This window comes from Epinephelus moara, chromosome 11, assembly GCF_006386435.1.
Source record: "Epinephelus moara isolate mb chromosome 11, YSFRI_EMoa_1.0, whole genome shotgun sequence".
In the NCBI taxonomy this organism is placed as follows: domain Eukaryota; kingdom Metazoa; phylum Chordata; class Actinopteri; order Perciformes; family Serranidae; genus Epinephelus; species Epinephelus moara.
In genome coordinates, this window is record NC_065516.1 from 1345452 (window position 1) to 1369487 (window position 24036).

Here is a 24036-nt window from a genome sequence, read left to right on the forward strand (position 1 = left end):
TTTTAACTTACGGGTTTGAGAGTTATACCAAGGAGTGAACTTTCTTTGCTTTTTTAACTTCTTTTTAAGAGGAGCTACAGAGTCAAGTGTTGTTCGCAGCGAGCCTACGGCGCTATTGACAAAATGATCAAAGTCGGTACAGGAAACCTCTGTTACTGAGGGACTTGGTATTGAATTTAACGACAGAGTAATCTTTAACTTTTCACTATTCCTGTCCACTCCCTTTCTTCAATGTCTACTTGTTAGATTGGCACCACTCCCTTCTTCTTTACCTCTCCAGTCTTCTAGAAACTGATCTTAACAGTAGGTGAGGACACCTCTACTCCCTCCCTCCCTCCGTGTCTCCCTCCCTCCCTCATTCAGAGAGTCCCTCCCTCCTTCACTCTGCCTTCAGAGCTTCTTTTCTCACTGTCTGTACTTCCATCATTTCTCTCTGTGTCTCTGTGGTTGTAGGAAGGATGCTGCCCTGCAGGCTCCTGGGTCTGCTGGCTCTCCTCGTGCTCTGCAAAGGTAAGAAAAGCAACTATTTTTTTTACTCATCAAGGAAAATGTGAATTTATGCTCAAATGTGCACAGTTCTTATCTTGGCGGAGGGATTAATCCTGCAAGGAACTAACAAAAAATAACTATGAATATCCACAAAATGAGAAGTAAAGTGTGTGTGAGAGTGCAGACAGAAACAGCTTAGTGAAGTGTAGGAAGGAACAGATTATTTAAAAGCACCCCCCTCCATCTGCTCCACTTTGAAGCGTATATTAAAGCCTGCTGTTTCTGTGTGGTGGTATGAAAGTAAATATACACCATCTCTCTCTCTCTCTCTCTCTCACACACACACCCACACACACCCACACACATGCCAGTCATAAGTTATTCATAGTTGACCAATGTATGTGTTGCTGGATTGGGGCTGTTTTCACCCTCTTGTGCACAGGGTGGGGCGGGTGGTGAGGGGATGAGGTGTTTTTTTTATAGCAGCCTGATCCTATTGAGGGCAGTGTCGCACTCATGTGTGCTAATTGCAGAGCGGGAATCGCCACCCGCCATGGGGGAACTACCGGAAGACATGATGCTAAATGCTAGAAAAACCAGCCGTGTTTGCAACGACACAGTGATGTTAGCAGAAGAGGGAGGGGCTTGAGATGAGCGGCAATTAGCTTAGATTCGCATTACGACTTGAATCAGGGGAAACAGCTAGCTTGGCTGTGTACGAAGGTAAAGAAAAAATCAGCACCTTTAAAACTCACTAATTAAATGTTGAGTTTGGTCATTTTCCAGCTTGATGCTTTTTTCCCCCATGTTTAATGTTTGATGTGTCTAAGTGGCTAACGGGAACAGCTATGTTTAAAACTGGTCCAGTACCGAGCGAGACCAAAACAGGCAGTAATGTAACCACTTGAGGCATGTTTGCACTGTCAGTTCACATCCACTGTAAGTCTTTGTTTTCATCACTAACAGGCTCAGATTGTGTCTGACAACATTATGGAAAGGATCACTACAGAGGTCGACCTTTTTGTCAAAGAGTAAGATCCTTAAGTTTAGCCAAAAAAAACAACACCAAAATCGCCATCACCAAACTCACCTGACTCCTTTTTTTAAAAAAAACAGTAAGGCCCTGTTTAGACGACAACGGTTTCTCTAAAAATGGAAAAGTCTGTCCTTTGCGTTTTAAAAAAGTTCTGCATTTATATGACGACGTTATTGAAACGATCCCCGTTCACACGGAGCTGCAAAATCTACTGGAAACGCTGTAGTATACACGCCAGGCCAATGGGTGGCAGTGTAAATTTGCAAAGCAACACCACGGCATGACGCCATGCGCCTGCGCTGGAGCGCCTTCCTCTACAACGCGGTGATTACAAACCAAAACAAAGAAGTCACAATGGCGAAAGCATGCACAGATAACTTTGTCTGGATGGACGACGAGGTGGAGTTGCTACAGTAACAGATCTACACTTCACTTCAATTCAACAGGGTGAGCAGCACAAACAGAGCTCGGCATTGTTGTTGCGACAGTCGACTTTCTCGCGCATGCCTAGTGACTGGAACCGTAATGCGCATGTGCGAAAGTCTCCATTTTCAGAAGAACTGCATATTGCAAGTTTACATGACAACGGAGACGCTGCCGTTTCCAAAAAATTGCACTCTGGAACCCGTTTTCAAAACGTTGTGTTTTCAGGCGCCCAAAACGCCGCTGTCATGTAAACGATTGGCCAAAACGCAACTAAAGTTTACCGTTTTCAGTTGAAATCGTTGTCGTATAAACGGGCTCTAATTATATCATTGTGAAATACACTTCATTCAAAGGCAACAGAAACTAAATAAAACTCACAAAAGCCATCTTGGTTCATCTTTCCACTGTTCCAACGATCACCAACTCTGGTTGGATTGAAATAAACCTTAACCAAAGGAAGGGTGGGCATTACGCTTTCGCACCGATGCTGTTCTATTATCAGCAGTAACCTAGGGAGTTTACACAACCAAAAACACAGCAACAACCCTTAACTGCGAGCTAGCTCGTAGGTCCTGTACGCCTGGCAGAAGTCATGGGAAGGGACATAACGAAATTATTAGTCATCAACATTTTTTATTCTTTCCAGGAAGTGACAAACTACCATTAAGAATAAGCTGCAAAATGGCTTTTTTGTAATTGTTGGGCCAGATACTGGCATGTTATTAACAATCAGCAAAAGATGTGATTTAAAAAAAACAAAAAACAAAAACAAAAACAAAACATCTTTATTTTGGATTCATGGGTTAAAATTCTGTCAGGAAACAAAGTGAAACATTTTTACTTGTCCAGAGTTACATTCTTCTCAAACTGCACTGTGTCCAGTAGCATCTTTACATTCATACGCAATCCCAGCACCTCTAAAATGTATTTTGGGGTCAGTGTGAACACAGATGAGCAATCCTAAACATAGTTAGAGTCAGTTACAGTAAAATTGCTGTTTTTGTTCACTTGTAAGGACTCAGAGCAGGTGGGGGTATATGTCGTGTTTGAGGAGTGGTTAAATGATTAACACGATGAGAAAGCAGATGAAACATATTGCTGCTCCACAAAGTGGTGTTTCTTTCCTAATATTTTGATTTCTAGTGCATTAATAGATAATTTTACTAATTCAGGCCTCTAAAAAGTATTTAAATAATCTAACAGACATCTGCCAGGAATGATGAAATGTCTGTCCAGGACAAAACAAATCTTTAAATCCAATATTTCCACCTGCCCAAGCTTGCCACAGGCCGAATTAACATACATCAGGTGAAGGAGAAGAGCAGAACAACCTGTTCAAAGATTTTACCATCCCAGGCAGATTGTGGACATCTGTGAGATCACAAAAATACCTTTGAAGATGCTGCTTGCCGCATCGGGTCAATTATTTTTCTTTATTTAATTAAGCCCCCTTTGTTTCTTAGGTAGCTACGTGTCTGTGTTAGGATGTTGATAATGTTTTCCAAACAGTGGACCTGTTGGAGGATTCCCTTTTGTCTTTCATTAACCTACAAAAAGGTTACTGCTGATACAGCAGACAGTCAGTGGGGATTAATTGGTGAGAAAACAACCACGTGGATGCGACAGTATGGAGGCTAAAGACACTTTAAATAGGCTAAAGAGACTCTCTGTTCACTGGACTGCCAGCTTAATCCTACATCATAGAGCTAAAGAGGTCTGACCGTCACTTACCAGACAAGAACTGATCCTAGTATTTCCAGTCAGATGGCACCAAGACTTTGGATTTTTACATATGTATGGGGGATGAAAAGTGTGGTGATGTTAACTGGGTCAGGCAGTGAAACATGTCAACAAACGTGATAAACAACAAGGGTTAAGGTGGTTTTAAAAGACGGATTTTTGGGGGCAGTTTTTCCTGATCAGCTGTGAGGATCCAAAGGACAGAGGGATGTCGTATGCTGTAAAGCCCTGTGAGGCAAACTGTGATCTGTGATATTGGGCTTTATAAATAAAATTTAATTGAAAATTGAATTGATTTGAAAGGTGTCTGGCTGCTTTTGTCGTATTAGGTAGCTCCTCTGTCATATATTTAAATAGATCTGAGTTTTGTCAGTCAAGGGCAAATTCATTTGTCATGTCAAGGTGATGACCAACCCATGGAAACTACAAAAGAACCCAGCAGGCTCGCTCAGTCTGTCAGGAAACATTTTCAACTTATGCAGATATGCAGTTTGCACCATCCTTAAAAAAAAACAATAGAACAAAAACATGTGGATTTAAATACAATAAAACAACAAAATGATATAAAAGAAAGTAGATTAAAAGCAATGGTGAACACATGGGTCTTGAGCGTGGATTTAAAAGTAGCACTGTCTCAAGTTTTAGCATTTCTGCCAATTTGTTCCACATTTGTGTAGCAGAGAATCAGAGACAGTCTGTAGAAATGTTTAGTAAGCATCTGGAAGCTGATTACACATCAGATACATATAACTGTAACATGTAACACACACACATGTAGCAGGTAACACACACACACACACCAACAAAAACAAGCTGTAAGTGAAAGTGATTACACTGTTTGAGATTTAGATTTTGAGAAAAACCCTGTTCTCTCATCAAAAACAACAGATAAGAAAAGATAAAGGAAATTTCAGCATCCAAGACACTTCATATACACAGTGACATAAATACATTTACTTTTGACTTTTATTTTTGCTTCAGTTTTTTCACCAGTTTAAGTTAAACAGCTAAGGCTTTTTATACACTCAATACTATGACTACTTTTCTTTTCCAAGATAATCCATCCACCTGAGAGGTGTGACATATTGAGGTGCTGATTAAACAGTTTCATTACTTCACAGATTTGTTTTGGGATGGTCACAATAAAAGGCCATTCTAAAATGTGAAGTTTGTGCTTAATTTTTTTTTTATTTATTGACATTTCACAGGACTAGCTCTACAGAGGTGCATTTTTTGGTCCCATATGCCCCCAAAGAATCAGTCAGTATCTGGTATGATACCATTTGCCTCATGCAGTGGGACACACCTCCTTTACCCAGAGTTGATCAGGTTGTTGGTTTCTGGCCCACTCCTCTTCAGTGGCTGTGAAAAGTTCTTGGATACTGGCAGGAATTAGAAAGTGCTATCATGCACGCCAACTCGCCAACATGCCGAGCATCCAAAACACGCTCAATGGGTGACATTTCTGGTGAATATGCAGGCCAAGCAAGAACTGGGACGTTGTTTTAGCTTCAAGGAGTTGTGTACAGATCCCTGCGACATGCTGTCATGCATGAGGTCATGGTGGGTCTCAGGATCTCATCACGGTATCTCTGTGCATTCAAACTGCCATCAATGTAATCACCTGTGTTTGTTGTCTGTAGCTTATGCCAGCCCATAGCATTACCCCACCGCCACCATGGGCCACTCTGTTCACAATGTTGACATTCGTAATCCGCTTGCCTGGACAACACCATACACACTGTCTGCCATCAGCACAGTGTGAACTGGGATTAATCTGTGGAGAGAAAACTTCTAACATGCCAGATGCCATCTAAGTTGAGCAGCTGCTCAGTCAAATCAGTTACAATGACAAACTGCTGTCAGGTTAAGACCCTGGTGAGGACACGAGCGTGCAGATGAGCTTCTCTGAGACAGTTTCTGACAGTCTGTGCAGAAATTCTTTGGTTGTGCCAACCGTTGCATCAGCTGCTCAGGTGGCTAAGTCTCAGACAATCTTGGAGGTGAACATGCTGGATGTGGAGGTCCTGGGCTGGTGTGGTTACACGTGGTCTGCAGTTGTGAGGTTGGTTGGATGTACTGCCATATTCATGGAGACGACATTGGCGGTGGTGAAATGAACCTTCAGTTCACAGGCAACAGTTCTGGTGGTCTGCAGTCAGCCTGCCAATAACACGCTCCCTCAGCACTTGCAACATCTGTGGCATTGTGCTGTGTGATCATTTCAGAGTGGCCTTTTATTGTGACCTCCCAAGACACACCTGTGGAGTAATGATATGGATAGCATGGATGGATCATCTTGAAAAAGAACAAGTGCTCATAATATCTAATGAGTGCATAAAAAAGTGTTGTTTAAATGTTTGCTTAGAGGATTTATTTCACTGTGTAAATCAAGTGTCATGGACGTAGACATTTCCCTCATCTTTTCTTATCTTTTCTAGTGTTTGATGAGAGAACAGAGGGTTTTTCTCAAAATTCAACACAGATTCTTGGACTTAAGTTTCTCTGTCCTGTAGGCATGTAAAACTACAACTAAAATGATTAAATTTTGACACGAAATGTCTCTCAGGTCAGGAGGAGAGTGGGACGGTTGAGTCCTGCGACAACTTCACAGACCTCGACCTGTCCCATTGCTTCATGGGAACCAGCCTGTACGTCCGGCTGCTGCTCTACACCCGCTCCAACCTTGACTGCGGACGCGAGCTCAACCACCACCACCTGTCCACCCAGCCACTCTTCAACCTGTCACGCCCCACCGCCTTCATCATCCACGGCTACAGGCCCACTGGAGCGCCCCCCATCTGGATAGACCACCTCGTCCACCTGCTGGCCAAGCAGGAGGACATGAATGTCATCGTGGTGGACTGGAACAGGGGGGCAGCCAACCTCAACTACTTCACAGCAGTGAGCTACAGCAGGGAGGCGGCTTACAACCTGACCGGCTTCATCATGACCATGCAGGTGAGACACTACAGTAACTAAGTATGACAAAAACTATCAACAACTCTGCAGCTCTACAGAGCTTTTTAAGCCTCTTCTAGATGCTGATTTTGAATTTTTTTTTATTTTTTTTTTATTTTTTTTTTATTTTTTTGTTACCACATTTACTGTTTGTTTCAGTCTCAGGATTTCCAGCAGCAGTATGGGAGCTGGAAGCTGCCAAAATCAAAAATATTTGAATCACTCTAAAAATAAAAAATGCAATCAAGTGTACCAACTATAATATTAAAAACAAATGTCAGCATTAGATAATTGCTAAAATGTGACATAAATTGATATTTCGCTTTTAATTTATTTCTTATATTATCTTATTATTTTATTTATTTACCTTTGTATGTATAAAGAAAATAATACAGAAATAAATAGGTTTATGGAAAAACAGGGGAAATGCAAAGGGACGATAATAAATAAACAAATACATTATAAAATAAATAAATACATTAACAAAAATAATAAAATAAATCAATACATTTAAGAAAATAATAAATAAAAATAAATAAATAAAAGTGAAAATTAAGGAAAGTAAATAAAAAAGTAAATACATTTCAATACATACATTTCAATAACATTTTTGGTACATTCAGTGGCATATTAATGTATTTATCAAGTCATTTATTTCTTTTTTTTATTTTGGCAGCTTCTGTCCTCCAAAGTTTTTCAGCCAAAAAAACTACCTGCTGAGCTCCAGACAGACACAGGCTATGTTTACATGCATATTAATATTCCATTATTTTTCCCAATTTGACAATATTCTGAATTTGATTCAGGTCGTGTAAACTGCAAATTCCGTTTACATGTTTAAAATTTACCATTTTCCGATGAAGATGTGGGATATGCTGATACTGTTCAGGTTTAGAAGCATTCTTTATACACGTACACAGCTCATTCAGAATGCGTCTCACCTGAGGTTTTTACCCACAGTTTACACACAGTGTCCTGCCAGTTTACAGTCAGTCATGGATACATTGTCCGCAAACCACCGTGAAAGAGATGTTTTTTTCCTTCAACGACACATACACATGGTTGGGTTTAGGATAAAAGAACAGGGTTTGGCTTTACTTTTATACAGGAAGTGAACACCGGCCTCCTGGGTTAAAGTCGGTGGTTGTTGGACCCATTCACAGCTTTAAAGACAGACATCACACAAACTTTTACCTTAAACAAACGGAACACTTATCTTTTTTCATCTTGACATTGTATTCTTGACATCTTGACTGAGAGTTTGAAGGGTTTTTTAGGGGAAGCAGACAAAAAGCCTACATTTGCCAAAGTTCAGGTCAGAATTTTTTTCAACAGTTTCAAGTGGCCCAGGTCTTTACGCATCTCATCTAGTGATAAATTTAGAACAGCTCAAACAAAAGCCACTGTCTATAAATATGTCAATTTCATGAGTCTAAGCTTTCCCAGTGTTCCCCTCTTTCCACATAATCTTAGAAATTTTGATTTTTTTTCTAAATGTTTTTGTTTAGTTAAGTGTTAAATCATATTGTGTGTGAATCATATTTCCCAGCACAAAGTTCTTAAAGCTGATTCAAAACCTTCTCTAAGCTGCCACCAGGAGTAAAAGTACTTTTTGTTGGCTGAAGAGGTATTAAATTTAAGTATAAGTCTTAAAAATGCTAGACCCATCCCCAGCAAGTTTCTACAATATCACAGAGCATCTTTAATCTGCTACTGTCCTCCAGTGGTCACCACAGATTTTATATCCATGCATGAACAGTAAGATGAAAGCTAAAGACACATAAAGAGAGAGATAACTTGATCTGTAACCTCAATGTGACGGTGGGTTTTTTGATTACTGTGCGTCTGCAGGAGGAAGGAGCTTCTCTGAGCTCAGTCCATCTCATCGGTGTCAGTCTGGGAGCTCACCTGGCTGGATTTGTAGGAGCAAACCTGAAGGGGAAGATTGGACGAATCACAGGTAATGAATAAAAGAACATACGGGAAAATTAAAAGAATAAAAGCAAAGAGGAGAGTTAAGTGTACTGAGTTTGAGGGGGGAGAATTTTACGTTTAAAATGTTTAACAAAATCAAAATCTTTAAGTTTTACATTATTTGCAGAGTGACAGCAAATGCAGAAAACTATGCAAAGCACAGTTAGAAGACTGTTATTAAAACAGCAGGGCTGCACAATGTTCCTCCTTATATAGCAATTGCAAACAACTCTGGTAAAGGTAGTCAGGTTACATGTTGTGGTGCTACTCACAATCTGCCAAATGAGGTTTACATTTTTGTAAACATCACTCAAACATGCAGACACATCTTGTAAAAACAAACTTGAATCAAAACAGCTGGGTTCGATGACAGAATCTGAGGTTTAAAAAAAACCTGAGTTGACCCTCAGAACATCTTGTCCACCAGGTCTGGACCCAGCAGGACCGATGTTCACTAGCACCACACCAGAGGAGAGGCTGGACCCATCAGACGCCATGTTTGTGGACGTACTTCACACAGACATGAACTGTGAGTATCTGTTGTACATTTACTGCTAATAATTAAACATGACAGACAACAGACTGTAGAGACTAAACACATTAGAGTCAACATGTTACTGTGCCTTTAACGCAGAGACACAGAGCAAGCTTATTAAAAACAGATTGTTTCTGTTGTCTTCCATGTGACACACAAGTTTTTTTAACTCTTGAATATAAACATATCATTAATGATGTAGACATGTGTATAATCTTATGTTTGATATTTTCTTTTGGTATTATATGTGTTGCCAGAAGACGTTTGTTATCATGAGGGTTGGGCCAAACATTTGGCATGACAGGGTAATAAAACTGGAAAAATTGTATAACTTCCTCAAGTCATAAACCAAAATATCGTCCTTTTATGAAATACCATACATTATCCGGTCAGGGTTGCCAGCTCTCATATGATGGATTTGTTTTCTGTGTGCAAAGTGACAAAAATATCTGCATCAACATACAGTGGCACAGTAAGGTCTTTTATTAAATAATAGCCTAATTTCTTCCAAATGCAAAATTTTTTGTTAATGTTTTGAAACTAAACACTACAACAAAATAAGTTTAGCATTAAAGACACTGTCAGCCCTGCCCATTAACAGCTGACGTCCCTCAGAAAGGATTTCATCAGCTGGTGATTCAGTGGAAAGTTTTAATGTTGTTTTAATTAATAAAATAAAACAGCTCCTGTTGATTTGGTGAAGTCATATTTGAACTAATTCTGACTTTCTGATCTTAAACCTCAGAAGAAAAAACATGGTAAAACAGTTTTCTGCTTCAGTTTTTTCTTTTGTACATAAAAAAAATGTATCTGTTATAATTTTGTAATTCTACTGTTGTGTGTTGTTTGTGCCCCCCGAACCCCACAATATAAGCAATATATATATATTGTATTTTATATTTTATATGTTATAGTTTTCATTGACAGCGATTGCTTCTCTGTAATTGTTGTACATATGATTAAAAAACACACCTGCATTATACCTGCATGACTCCCACAGTACTCCTTCAAAACTGATACATATTTCTGAGGGACGTTTTATATATTTGACATTTTTGTTAAATTTTCAACAATAGTATACATAGTTTCTCAAGGTGGAGTGAGGATGCCATGCCAGAATCAGAGGATTTAACAGCTCCATAGGAAGATTTTATTTTGTATGGCAAAAACGTTTTGGTCATGTCTTGAGAAATGTAATAATCTGCAGGTTAAAAGATAAAATATTTGTATCATATCACCCGCCAGAAATCTATATTAAAGAGACAATGATAACATGATGTGCGATGATTCGACATGTGGTAGCAGTCGGTGTTAAACTCAGTTTGTAATCTGTATTTTCTGTATTTTTCATGTGCAGCATTCGGACTGAATGGAGCTCATGGTCATATTGACTTCTATGCCAACGGTGGAGCCGACCAACCAGGGTGTCCTAAAACCATCTTTGCAGGTGAACACACACACACACACACACACACACACACACACACACACACACACAGAAACCTTTCACACACAAGTAGCATGTGAGCATTAAGCTTCGCTTGTGTTCCTTTCTCCTTTATGGGAACTGAGGCTGCAGAGCTCACTCAATAGTTTCCTGCTATTTATTGGTTATGTTGTTTTTGTAAATAATTCACAGTCTAATAGTTGACCTTTGACCCCAGAAAAATAAGTGACATGGTTTCATTTGATTAAAACCTGAGGAAAGGCTGCTTTGAGTAAACCTTTCTTACTGTTTCTTACAGTGTCACTTCATCCATTTTCACCTGTTTTATTCATTAGTTATGAGGTTGTTTCTCATAATTAATAGTTGAGAGTTGTCAGTTTTACCAAAAAACCTCACAGATGTGGCTGATTAGTTGTGTTGCTGTTCTGTAATAAGTTATCTTATATTGACACCTTCAAAATTCTATTAAAATGCATCTTGAAGCTTTTTCTCTAGACTCACCTAAATTCTATATAACATCAGAAATTCTGACTGGAATCACTTACTAAAAATAAATATTCTTCTGAAAAATAAAATGATGTTTGGAGCTGATAATGGATTTTGAGATGCTGAAAATATGAAGTGATACAAAGTGCAGCTTTTAGCCCGGGACTGTAAGGGTTAACGCACACACGCTCACGGCAGCATTGTCTTTGTCTTCCACAGGTAAATCTTATTTTGTGTGTGACCACCAGCGCTCAGTGTTTCTGTTCCTGTGCTCTCTGAACCGGACCTGCAGCCTGACAGGTTACCCGTGCTCGTCCTACAGCGACTTCCTGGAGGGACGGTGTCTGCAGTGTGAGGCCTTCAAACCTGCGTCCTGCCCCGTGCTGGGTACGTGGGCAAATGTGTAGAGTCTGAGCTCCTGCTGTGACTGATGGAGGCTTCATGTCTGATCACCTGTGTGGTCTCACCTGCAGGTTATGATGTCAGCCAGTGGAGAGAGACTCTGCTGCAACTGGGACAGACCAAAGTCTTCTTCAGCACCACGGCCACGCTGCCCTACAGGAGTGAGTCAGACGCAGAAAGTCTCATCAACATACAGCATTCACACGGCAGATTTACTGAAGTACAATGAGATAATGGCATTGCAGTAGCTGTAATCTAAATGCTGACCAATCTGTGTCATACTCTTATCAGTGCTGAAAAGTAACTAAGTACAGTTAATGTTACTTTCTGCTTCTACTCCTTTACATTTATCTGAAAGCTGGAGTTACTTACTTCAAGATTTTTGCAAACAAAACATAAGAAGATCTTAAAAAATCTGTTTTGTATGTTTAATTTAAGTCATTTTTCCTTACGATAAAATTACTTAAGTTTTATGGTTATAGCTTATTTTTCTCTTTATTTAACAACTAACAATTAGGATTTTTTTTAAATTTTTTTTTTTAATTTTAATACTGTAAATACAGCCCCCTGATTATGTGTACATACTTTTCCTTAATCCACATTTTCAAGGCAGGACTTTACTTTTAATGGAGTGTTCTTACAGCATGGTGTTAGTACTTTTACTTACGTGAAGGATCTTAAAACGTCCTCCACCACTTCTCTTTATAAGTGCAAATCATGTAGTTTTCTACCAGCTGCTGTCCGATGGACAAAATTTTAGAGTCACTGATTGTGGTGCAGCAGCTTTTTTCTGCTCATTAAGTTTAAAGTTAAAGAACAGGTGCACAAGTCCATCTTAAAATAATAGTCAGGTGCCTCTACGTACACTGAGACAGGTTTTACTTGCTGTAATCATTCCTCCTGTTCATACTGACCATTAAAAGATATCTTTCAAATGCACCTTCAGTGAAAATGATCCACAGTCCTGATTCTATGTAAAAACACTGAAGTTCAGCTGAAGCCCACATGAAGTTTCACTGTCAGAAGAATCAAGTGGATATCTTCCAAAGCTGCTGCAATTTTATGGCAAAATCTCTTAGTGTTAGTCTCACTCTTGTACAGCTCAGCAGGAACACCCAGAGAAGGTATTTTGTATTTAAAAGTAACTAACTTTGGAAAATATCTGCGAGATTTGACAAACTTCAGATGCAGTGTTTTTACACAGGACAACTGTGGATTTTGTCTTTTGCCCTATTTGCATTAGAACAGGATCTTTAAAGGCCAGTATGATGAACAGAGGAATGATTACAACAGGCAAAAAACCTCTTAAAGGGTCAGTTCACCCAAATTACAAAAGCACATTTTCTCACTCCAGCGGTATCTAGCTATGCAGACGTTGTTTTGATGTATCTGCCTCAGAGATTTCTACTTCAATACAATGGAGGTGAATTTATGTCATTTGTTTGTGACAGAGCTGAGCTACAGAGTGGACATGGTGACCTGGAACCAGTACCTCCGCTGGGGGGTCGTCTACATCCGTCTGCACAGTGGAAGAAACTTCACAGAGGCTCGAATAGACCAGTAAGTCTGTCTGTAATGGAAAAGTGGAATACAAGTTTCCCTGTTGGGACATCAGTCTGCAGAAGTTTAACACATCTCGCTTTGAAATAAAATATCTTTACCTTTCTCCTCCTCTTTGCTCTCAGTAAGCTCCTCCGGTTTGAGCAGTACACCTCCACCCGGCTGCTGGCCCAGTTCGACGATGATCTACAGCATGTCCAGAAGATCTCGCTGCGCGTCAACACTGGCAACGTGATCGGCCCTCGTTACAAAATCAGACTGCTGCGAATACGCTTCACACCGCTGGAGCGTCCTGAGAGGTCAGTCCTGAACCCACAGTGCTGTTCATTACAGTTTTAGACATTTAGCTGTTGTTGTTTTACAAGTACAAATACTGTGATCAGTACACCCACACATGCTCATCAAACCATTCTCAAGCACACTCTCTCAATACTGGACCAAATTTAGACACAAAAACACAAGACAATAGGATCCAGGTTTGAAAAACTGAAATAGTGGCTGATTAATTTTCTGTCAATCACCTAATTGAATAATCACCTAATAGTGCTCTCTCCTCTCCGTCAGGCCTTTAATGTGCCGTTTTGACATCATCATGGAGGAGAACATGGAGGTGGCGTTTCGACCTTTACCCTGCAACTCTCGCCTCTGACTCCCCAAACAGATACACCTCTTCTTTTTCTATCGTGGAAACACATCTAACTCACCCAAGCCCAGATGTCCTCAGGGTGCTACAGGGTCTCCTGTCTCCCAGGGGGACCTCCAGGAGGACCCCTCAGGTGGAGCTGCAGCCTCCTCACTGGGTTATTACAAACCGACTGGTGCTGTGGATCACTCCTGCTTACTGGAACATATTGTTACATATGACTGAAACACATCTGTCTCTGCTGGTGCTGATGGGATTTTTGGAAAGCTGAGTGTTTATCTGTGAGATCAGGAAACACAGCAACGAGATTTTTAACCAGGTTAAGGAAAAGCTGCTGCAGGAGAGACGACACGGTGAGATCAGTGTTCAGAATCTCTCTTTATTTCTGCTGCATTTATACTACAAAATACATTTAACCTGTAACTGCAGTGAAACTGACAGGACTACAGATCTGTCACACATCTATCCTGTATTCATTGTTGATAAATATGATATGAAAACCATGTGGTGATATTTAGAAGCATTAAGAAAATACTCCTTTCTCTGTGGGACAAATTAACCATTTAAAATTTCTTTGGATTAGCTGGTATTTGGAGCCATGTGGTTTTTCACAGGAAGACAGTGAAATACAAAAAAAATTGGGCTTCCGACACCAGTGGATTTACAAAACATTCACAAAACCTTTTCATTATTTTGCTTTTTTCTTCTTCTCAGACTTAAATGTTGTATTTGCAGCATTTGCAACAGAGCCAAAATTTTATCATGGAAATTTAAAACGGGTTATTTAAAAACAAAACAAGGTATATAAAGTGCTTTAACAAAAGGTTTTAATTTGTGATTGAGAAGTGATTTTGTTTTATTGAAAAGTAATGTTCTGCAGGTACCTTTTTATATTTACAATAAATAAATAAAATGTATTATAATTTCTGCCCTGATAAGCATTTATATTAAAAAAAACAAAAACAAAAATTGAGCAAGACCAAAAGTTACAGCTACATAACAAAACAAAACAAAAACCAGGGATAAAAAATAATGTGAAAATCAATGATTAAAACTTAAAAACTATGTCTACTTGAAAAATAAAGGCCTGATTAAAAAAATTGTTCTTTAATTTTTCTTTTTGATTTCTGACATGTTGGAATTGAGGGTGTTTTAAACTATTCATATGCTGGACTTCAGTCCCAGACACACCAAACCGACATCCAAGAACTAGTGGGAAAGAAGGCTGATTATTGTGTCGCCCCCTAATTTCCTGTGTCACAGCCAAAAAGTTGCGCTTGAATGAGGCGCCCAGGAACACTGCTCAGCATTGCAGCAAATGTTTTAAAAGTGGCCACTTGCAGTATTGCAGCATAAAAATCTCCTGCGGCCGGTAGACCACCATTACAAAAGACACATCTTTAAAAGTGTTGACAAGACACTTCATACTGCAAACAAGGTCAATTATGACTCGTTCTACTGTGAATGTTTGATCCATGGTGGTTTTATATTTGTAAAACTTTCGAGTTGAGAAAAGTGATTTAAAAATCTGTGATGTCATTACAATGCGAAGTCTGTGAGCTGAGCAGGGACTCACAGACTAAGCCAGCGAGAAAAACACTAACTGCACACAACTGGAAACTAGAAAACTTTTTTGACGTATGCGCCAAGCAAGCAACATCAGTGGAATGAATAGGCGCCATCTTGGCATCTGATATCTAGTTATTGTTAAAATCTATGACTTGAGCACACTGAAAAATTACAGCCAAGAGCCAACTAGCGCATACATTCTGTGCCTGTGTGAGAGGAAGTAACTCACCACACCAGCTAGTGGCTGTCATCTGTATTCATTCAAAAAGGGAAACCAGGAGACGCAATATAGCACATTAACAACACAACCTGATATTTACAGTGCGTCACTGAAAAATATCACAATTACAAATTATTTCTGCTAAATAGCTCGATGGGTCAAGGATAATCACACCTCATATAACAAGTTTTTGATCACACTCCCTCTTAACTTTAGCCATTTGTTTACTTTCCTCACTTGCATTTCTCTTCACGTGCACTGAGCTGAACTGTCAGTCAGAATGATTTCATTCACTAACATACTCTGTGAGATCCGATGCAGGTTCAACATGCTGAATTGGCTGAAACACAGCCGATAAGGGTCGACTAGTGCCAACGATGTTGGACACACCACAAAAACTAGGGGGAGAAACCTGAGAAACAATGTCAGGTCACAGATGACCTGACATTGACCAACAGCCGACCCCTGATTGGTGTGTCAGGGCCTTTAGACTTTAAGGGCAATCTAATTTTTTGGTAAGTTCTTCCCTAAAAAAAAAAGCCTGTTACAATAAATTCTTATTTACCAGAAAAAACTGGATCCCCATTACATAATGTTAAAATGTATTAAGATAAACTGTTATTCTTGATTTTTCAAGACTGGAAAACTTTTGCACATTTGGGGTTTGCCGTTCGTCCCACAAAAGGGGTGTGAAATCTTTAAATTTCCTACTTTTGATCAGTTTCAGTGCAGTTACAAAAGCAAATGAAAATGCAGTTTATTTCCTGTGTGTGCCTTCTAACCAACAATTCTCAACCCTCTCCCTGTTTTCATGCTGCAAATATAATTTAAATACTTTAAGAGACCAGTTTAAAGACAAGTAATCACTCAGTGGGGCTGAGAGCTGCTGCTTTAACAGTGACGCTGCTATGACATTTGTCCACAGCAAAACAAAACCAGTCATAAGCTGTTGTACTACAGTTGTGCTGTATTACTGTGAGAAGCTGTTAATTGTGTTTTATTCTGAAAACAAAGGTAGCTATGAGGAAATGTTTGTAGCTTGTGAATTTAGGGACTTACTTTAATTGATCTTTTAGATGTTTAAAGAGCATGTTAGGGACTTGAGTGTCAGTAAATGTTTCATGTTGTGAATATTAATTGTAACTGAGCAGCCAATACAAAGATGTGTAACTCATGAAAAATGTGTCTCAGTGTTGAAAGCCTAAACTGTTGTCTTTTTTTATGATGTATTTTCACCTGTGGATTGAAATAAATATTCACTTGACAGTAATGTGTATTTTTTGAGGTGTCTGGTGTAAACTGAACTCAAAGTTTGAGCGTGTGCAGCTGTTTTCGGATGCCTACAGGTGGAAAAGCAGGATTTAACTGCAGGCCCTAAGAATGAAACATTTTTAAGGTGTTTGTAAGGCGACGTCAGCTACATATTTCACATATACATAAAACACTCAGACGTTTACTAAGAGTGAAAAACATTTACTCGTCACACAATTGCTAACAAATATTCACACCCATTAATCAAACAGAATCTGTTTTATGCTATTTGTTCTAATTTTGCAGTTGCTACAAGCTCTATAGAAAAACTGACTCCTGGGGTTAATTCTTATGCTTGAAAACACATTTTTGATCTTACAAATGACAAAACAATCTCATCACAACACTCACTAATAAGGTTTTTCCAGGGCTTTCAGCCATATCATGTGGCCTTCATCAGAGGACACTGTTAGCTCAGATGTCACAGCGACACTTTTAGTTGTTATCATGATGTTATATAAACGTTTAATGCTAAAACATCCTTGGGCATGCTAAACAAACGGCTAAAGGTCAATTAAACTTAAATATACAGCAAAATGGTTTTCAAAAGATATAGATTTTAGATTTCTTGGTGGTTCAGAAAAATGTTTTATCTCCAAATTGTGTTTTAAAGGGACAATTCACCCCAAAATTAAAAATGTGAATGTCTCTTCTTACCGGTTGTGCTATTTATCAGTCTAGATTGTTTTGGTGTGAGTTGCAGAGTGTTGGAGATATCGGCTGTAGAGATGTCTGTCTTCTCTCCAATATAATGGATATAATAATCATATAATAATCATGAACTGCATCACTGCGCAGAAGGAAGTGTGCATCTGCTCATGGACGAGAGGCTTGTGATCATGACAGCGCAAGGTATAAACATTGATGGCGTCCTCCTCAGCTGAGCTGTAATGTTAGCTATAGCTCAGTGGTGCTAGCTGTAGATGCACACATCCTTCTGCATAGTGATATGTTTGGCAGCTGTAGTTCAATAGAAAGAAAATAGTTCCTACATGAAACTGCTCACAAGGATTAAGGATTATCTTGAGTAATTGTTTAAGGTTTTCAGAAGAGTGACATTGCTGTTAAAGTTTTCAAATGTATTTTTTGGCACTTTGAGCATCACAAGCTGGGTGCCATCTCCAACACTCTGCAACTCACACCAAAACAATCTAGACTGATAAATAGCAGTACAGGTAAGAGGAAAATTTGTGTTTCTGGATTTCCCTTTGATTGAAAAAAGAACCTGATACAATTAGATAAATACAAGAAAGACGCTGTTCCAAATGACACTTCAAAGTGTGAAATTTAAACTACAACAGTAGATCATGATGGAATATTTGCATTGGTTTCTCCAAGATGAGCCTCACAGTCATCCTTACACTTCTTTCAGTCACTCCATCATGTGTACGTGGATCAAAATAAAGCATTTAAGACTGTCACATTCTGCACAAAAGGCCTTTTTCTCAGACGACAGTAGAGAAAGCATAGGTAGAATAGAAATAACAATATTTCAGGTTCATGTTATAAGTGATAAAAAGGCTTATTTACTGTCACTGTTTGTTGCAAAGTAATCTATATTTGATAAGTGACACGGAAAGTAAGCTTTATGTATTTATGTTTCTGCAAAACCAGTTTACCTCCCTATAAGATAAGCATTTGACTTTGAAATGCCACAATGACAGTCAGACAAAATAAAGATGTCAAATGTTTTATTTATTATGGACACTGCCACATGTCACTGACAGTGAGGCTGGTGTTACATAAGTATAATGTGTACAGATGTGATGAAACTGAGACAGAGGAGAAACATAACATTAACAACAGAACTAAGTTATCAACAAGCAGTTAAATCGTCACGAGGGATGTGTACTTCACTGATAACTGGGCAGAAGGATGTGATAATGTTCTGACGGCAGGAAATCACAGTCATTTTAAAGTCCTTTAACTTCACATGAGCATCGTGCATTTTATTAATGTCACCTTGTGCTTCAGCGAGATCTGCAACGATACAGCTGTCAACATTTTAAACCAACATCATCCTAATAGATGACGACCATTTCATTTAAAAAATAGAAATCATCCACATCATCTACATGGGAAAGTGTCAAATGTGAAAATATAGACAGCAAAAAAACAACAACAGACAGACACAAAGAAAGATGGACAGAAGGACAGAGCAGGTGTGTACAGAAGTTTTAGAATGTGAATCATCTTTCAGCTTAATCAAACTTATCAGTTAGTCTGCTGCTCCCCGCTGGTGAACACTGACACAGCAGAGATTTCTTCACAGTTAGAACAACAACATTGTGCTGCTGATAAAAATCAAAACAATTCAGCCAGGGAAGAAGACAAAATCCTTTTAGGTGGCAGGTTTTGACAAACAGTTTTAAAAGTCATCAACAAATGAGCAGCATCCAAAACAGGATACTTTCCTGTGTCCGATCACCAGTTAGGACCTACGAATGTAAAACACAAAGAGAGAGACAGAGGGGAGGTCAGAGAAATTCAGGTCACAGGCAGAAATAATAAAAGAGGATTGGACTGGTGTGAATGGAGAAAGAGGAGGTGAGAAGATGGGATTTGGACCAGCTCAGGTATGATTAGAAGCTGATCGGCGGGGAAACACTCCTTAAAACAGTAACGTGTCAGCAGGTCAAAAGTCAAGGGGAATATTCCGCTACCAAACCAACCTAGACGCAAAGCTGCCAGAGTAAAGAGTCTGTTACACAACGGGAGCGAAAAGAGTTCAACACAGAATAAACCTGACTAAATGTGTCACACTGAGCCTGAGATAGTAGCTGCATGCAGGGTGGGACTGGAATACCTTTAAAGTCACTATTAAATAAATAAATGCATAAGTGAATAAATATGCCTATGAAATAAATAAATGGGGTTTTAAAATAAATTTTAAAAAATGTGAACTATGAAATAAAAGTTCCTTGAAATAATAAATGTGGCATTATAATTATATCATATAAAAGTCCCCTTAAGAAATGAAAGTGAGTCTCCTGAATTAAATAAACAAATAACTGAATGTCCCCCAAAATAAATAAATGTGGAATTAGAAGAAGTACCCCAAAATAAATGTGGAACTATGAAATTAAAGTCCCCTGAGGTAAATTTAAGGTTTTTCTGAAAAAAATCCTGTTTTAAAATAAAACCCCATTTATTTATTTACTGACCACATACACTCATTTATATTTTAATATTTACATTTATTTAAATATTTACTATCTATTTTTTGTTTTGTTTCAGGATTTACTTCATAGCCATTTTCTTTATTTCACAGGCATATTTATTTATTTGTTCAATACTGACTTGAATGGCATTCCATAGGACTGAGCTGCCAATCAGAGTATCAATAGTTTGGGTTGTGGCTAAATAAAATACTGGGCCCGTATTCACAAAGACTCTCAGAGTCCTCTCAGAAAGCTCATAACTCAGCCTAAAAATTCCTAGCAAGGAATCTTAGCTTAAGAGTGATTCAGGAAGTTTCTGAGAGCAACTCTGAGCAAGGAGGGGACAGAAACTTTTATCTTAGTGAGTAGGTGTGGTTGACCCCGTTGCTAGGTATGACGCAGTCTTCTAAAAGCTGTGATTGGTTGTTACAAAAAGGAATAAAGAAAAAAAAAAGAAAAAAAAAAGCGCTCCCAGTGAAATGAACCGATCATAGAACTTAGACTGTATTAAGAAATGTGTAATCGTGAAAATAATTTTATGTCATGATGATGAAACTCAGCAAAATTAAATTAATTGTTACATAGCTTCAAAATGTTTGAACGTACCTCATTCACATGCCGATTATTATATTGATTTGCTTATTGTTATGTTTACTCGCCATGCTGGTAATTTTACTACTTAATCTATTTGATATTAATGGTGGACGCAGACTCAGCTGTCAGCAATTACTGTGATTGCTGGCCTCCTTGTAAAAAGCGGTTTGATTTGGCAGAATGACCAAAACAACGAATGAAATGGAGAAAAAAAGAACGAGAAAGCCGAACTGGACAGAAGAGCAGTGCCTGCTGTTGGCACAGCTCGTGGAGGAGAACAAAGGAGTTTTAAGAGGGAAATTCGGTCCCGGGATCACGGCACAAGGGAAGAGGTAGACTTGGGAGCGTATTGCCCGACAAATCAATGCGTCGTTCCCTCTCCTTTTACGCACAAGCGATGAGTGTGAGAAGCGCTGGTACGTGCTGCAATCCAAAGCGGGCGTTATTGCGTTACTACGCTGGGTGGGAAAAGTAAGCTCATCCCTGATGAGGTCAACCACAAACATTATCCCTGCACGATCAAGCCGGTAGCGTCTTATTAAATCACTGTCGTTCAATATACGGAGAATATCTCTCCTTCCTCTCTGTCTTTCCGCCATCTTCTCTGTTTAAGACACTCTTAGGCTTCTTAAAAGTCCTCCTCCCTCCTCTTAACAGTTTTTCACCTTAGGAGCTCTCTTAAGGCCTAAGATGCTTTGTGAATAACTTAATAACTAAGAAAAATCTTAGAATTCCTCGAATTCTATGATTTTTCTTAGAATGACGTCACTAAGAGCTACTTTTAGTCTTAGGATTCTTTGTGAATACGGGTCCTGATGATTTCTGCAAGCTTTGTGCTGCAAGCCTTAAATTATTAACAAACTGAGAACGACTGGAGCTGGGCGATGATTAGAAAGTATTGTTTATCAAATCCTGGCTTCAGCGAAATCCTCCCACTGTGGATCTTTTTAAATTTCAGTTTAACAGTTGATAATGCAATGTTATCATTATTATCATGTTATAGTTTGACAAATTTCTGTTGTCCGATTTGATTATTAGGAGCAGGCTGTAAATTAAAAAATAAGAAAAACGTTATTTTAACACATACGATGAGCTTGCTGCCATGTTTATTGGTCATACAGGAGCATGTATATCAGTGTTTCCTTGCCCTCGGGACAGGAGCAGATGACAAAATACACTGTATGTCGTGGTTCCTTTGCAGTGATGCGGATGCATAAAGTTAATGCAGTTTAGATTCTTAGATTAGACCTTTTCCTTTGCAATGTACCTCATTACATCAGTACAGAATACACATCTTTTTTGTATTTCACATTTTTCCTTTAACCACTTGGGGTTCACTTGGGGCAAGAAACAGGCGGTGAACACTGACGCAGCATCACCTTTTAAGTTTATATGTTGAACATGTAAGGAAACAGTGGCATCCAGCAGTTATGGAGCAACTTGATGATTCATTAAGAGTCTTTGTCCACCCGATGAATGTTAGTCCAGTATTCTCTCTTTTAGCTCTGTTTTTGGTCTTTGCCAACTCCTGAGGGAAACATCTGTCTCTTTAGCAGATAAATGCTCCACTATGTTCATTGGCTAGTCTCTAACTGTGTCTGACTGCTGTTTGCTGCTGAGCAGGTGGTGCATGGTGGCTTTTTACAGCTCTTTCTCCGAAGATGAGGCCAAGAAAGTGGTGAGAGTGAACCAGGACAATAAAGGTTCAGACAGATAAACAATGAGCTGAAAGGGGTGTTGAGTTACCTGCAGGGTTGTTGCGGTTGTTCGGTCGCCTCATCGGTCCAAGCCGATTGACAGGGCGATTGTTCCTACGTTGGGAGGCAGTGTTCGGCCTGAAGGGAGCTCCTCCTCTCCTTGGTCCCTAAAGAAAGAGAGAAAGGTTTAAGATTAATTTACATGCAGTCTGAATCAGATGAATCACATGGCAGAAAAGTCACAGATCTCTCTGACTCTCACCATGTTGCCTTCTCGCCTCCTGCCTTGCTCCTCTGGCCAGTTGGAGAATCCTTCATCTTCCATCTGAGACATTTCGTGCTTGTCACTGTACTCTAAACCCAGCTCGCTGACAGAAACATGAGCACAGTTTAGAGAAGATTTAAGTCAGTAAGTTCTTAGTGAATGAACCACACATTTTACTGACCTGTTTTATTTCTACTTTGTGTTTATATCATTTGTTTGTGAGCTGTTTTTATCCCTTGTTTCTTTTTCACTGCCGTGCAACTAATCACCATTTGGGGACAAAAAGATTGCTTGATTAATTGATATTTTGTCATAGTTTAAAAAGCCCTAAATGAAAAAAACAAACATTACTTACTTACAGTAGCATGAATGTATAAACATGCAGGTAATGAAATTCAGTAGTGAAAGAAGTACTCTGATCTTTTTCCTTTCCCATTTTGTTTGCTGATGATACCAACATGATCTTATCACACACTGACCTACACACTCTAATAAATAACACATATGAAGAAATGGTGAGAGCTGCAAGACGGTTTCAACTCAATAAGCTCTCATTAAATGTTTTAAAAAAAAAAAAAAAAAAAAATCAAATTTGATATATTTCTAATTTTTCAAGTTTCTAACACTTGTTTTCTAGACATTTTAGTTGACCAAAAATTAAATTGGAAAACACATATCAATTTTATTTGTAACAAAATTGTGAAGTCACTGGGGATCATCAGCACATTACGAAGTTTTGTAAATGTTTCTTGTCCCTGTTTGATTTATGGTAACATTGTAACATAACCCTCAAATCTGCATAAACTTTATTTGCTGAAAAAAAGATTTGTTAAGATTGGCAACTTTCTCCAATTTCAATGAGACCACTGTTCCACTCTTCAGGAAAGTGAACCTTCTTTCAGTATGTGATATAAATATTCATCAGATAGATATGTGTTTATATATAAATATTATTCTTACCTTTTCCCCTACCATCATCGTTTAGCAATTTCTTTAAATTCACTTCCCAAATTCATTTATACTAGTCCATACCCACTGAGTGCACAGTTGCCCACGTACAGTTGCACATGGTGTGTGTTTGGGATACAGGTCATAGGAAATTGCAGATTAAATAGTCAACTGAACCCATTAAGAAGAGCAATGTATTCAGACAGAGTGTTTGTGAATTTGATAGTACGATTGCTTTATTGAAATTACAACAGTACCATTGCCAATAGTGGGATAGTTAGTGGGCTAAAACTGTACATTAGTAGTTGAGGTAGCACGTTGAAAGGCAGATAGTTAAAGTGTTTATATGTTGTATTGACTTAAAAGTGGGGCGCACTGGTAGTTCACATGGGAAAGGTGCGGCTCGCCCTTGTTGCAGCAGCATACCATACCATGACTTAGTCACACCAAACATTAGAAACAAAAACACCAACATTGGTCCACAGGGGGAGCCACAGCGATCGGCTGTATTTTAGCCATTTTGAAGCATTTTTCTGTTGTTATAGCGCCACCCAGTTGCCAATTAGAGTTAA

At 38.9% G+C, this 24036-nt stretch overlaps 2 protein-coding genes across 2 annotated transcripts in view; one reads left to right on the plus strand and one right to left on the minus strand.

The window, feature by feature from the left end:
- The first annotated feature begins 458 nt into the window (after nucleotides 1-458).
- On the plus strand, nucleotides 459-13705 carry lipib (lipase, member Ib). The gene is made up of 10 exons (XM_050056993.1): nucleotides 459-510; nucleotides 6261-6652; nucleotides 8504-8612; nucleotides 9054-9155; nucleotides 10519-10608; nucleotides 11314-11481; nucleotides 11568-11657; nucleotides 12948-13056; nucleotides 13182-13355; nucleotides 13621-13705. The coding sequence occupies exons 1-10, from the start codon at nucleotides 459-461 to the stop codon at nucleotides 13703-13705; spliced, it is 1371 nt and encodes a 456-aa protein (XP_049912950.1).
- Nucleotides 13706-18475: 4770 nt separating this feature from the next.
- Nucleotides 18476-24036, minus strand: part of zgc:112982 (uncharacterized protein LOC503771 homolog) — a 17558-nt gene continuing 11997 nt past the window's right edge. Inside the window, exons 9-11 of the mRNA XM_050056982.1 lie at nucleotides 22514-22619; nucleotides 22301-22418; nucleotides 18476-19237 (exon numbers count right to left, since the gene is read on the minus strand). Coding sequence (XP_049912939.1) covers nucleotides 19224-19237; nucleotides 22301-22418; nucleotides 22514-22619 — 238 coding nt within the window. The 3' untranslated portion in view covers nucleotides 18476-19223. The remainder of the gene's footprint in view (nucleotides 19238-22300; nucleotides 22419-22513; nucleotides 22620-24036) is intronic.

What these genes read in the sequence shown, in the direction of transcription:
- lipib (XM_050056993.1), top strand. Translation starts at nt 459, where the DNA reads ATGCTGCCCTGCAGGCTCCTGGGTCTGCTGGCTCTCCTCGTGCTCTGC. An exon ending in TCTCCTCGTGCTCTGCAAAG is followed by an intron (nt 511 to 6,260) that starts GTAAGAAAAGCA and finishes AATGTCTCTCAG; the next exon opens with GTCAGGAGGAGAGTGGGACG. An exon ending in ACAGAGGCTCGAATAGACCA is followed by an intron (nt 13,057 to 13,181) that starts GTAAGTCTGTCT and finishes CTTTGCTCTCAG; the next exon opens with TAAGCTCCTCCGGTTTGAGC.